The sequence below is a fragment of the Mandrillus leucophaeus genome, unplaced genomic scaffold (genome assembly GCF_000951045.1).
Source record: "Mandrillus leucophaeus isolate KB7577 unplaced genomic scaffold, Mleu.le_1.0 Scaffold274, whole genome shotgun sequence".
NCBI classification, from domain to species: Eukaryota; Metazoa; Chordata; class Mammalia; order Primates; family Cercopithecidae; genus Mandrillus; species Mandrillus leucophaeus.
In genome coordinates, this window is record NW_012102854.1 from 1146543 (window position 1) to 1147024 (window position 482).

At 64.5% G+C, this 482-nt stretch overlaps 1 protein-coding gene across 1 annotated transcript in view; it reads right to left on the reverse strand.

Moving 5' to 3' along the window:
• SDHAF1 (succinate dehydrogenase complex assembly factor 1) overlaps window positions 1-215 on the reverse strand; it is an 8038-nt gene extending 7823 nt beyond the window's left edge. The window contains exon 1 of the mRNA XM_011984870.1: window positions 2-215. Coding sequence (XP_011840260.1) covers window positions 2-88 — 87 coding nt within the window. The 5' untranslated portion in view covers window positions 89-215. The remainder of the gene's footprint in view (window position 1) is intronic.
• Between the last annotated feature and the right edge of the window lie 267 nt (window positions 216-482).

Here is a 482-nt window from a genome sequence, read left to right on the forward strand (position 1 = left end):
CCTCGGCGCCCGGTTTCCCGCGTCCGGCACGCAGCAGATCGCGGTACAGGCTCAGAACCTGCCTCTGCAGCCGGCTGTGCCGGCTCATGACCGCGGCTAGGCAGAGACGCTCAGCGAACTCCCTGCTAACCGCCGAGCCGCCACACAGCGAGCAAAGGCCAAAGGGCAAAGCCACAGCCACTTCCGCCCTGCGCTTCCCTTGGCCCCCAACTCCCGCCTCCCGCCATCCGGCGCTGCCGCGTCTGATTGGCTGTCGTTGCTGTTGCACCACAGCGGGCTGGGAGAAGTGGGCGGAGTCTCTGGTCGCGGCCTCCCCGGTAGGGAACACGTGTTCTTGAAGGGACAGCAGTTCTGGGGATCCTGGCACCTGCGTCTCGTAGGAGGAGGTCACTATGTGTTCGGACTCCTAGGTCTTGGGTCGGAGGGAACAGAGGGTCCTGACCTAACTCCTGCGTTCTGGGAGAAGAGGAAGCTAGGGTTTT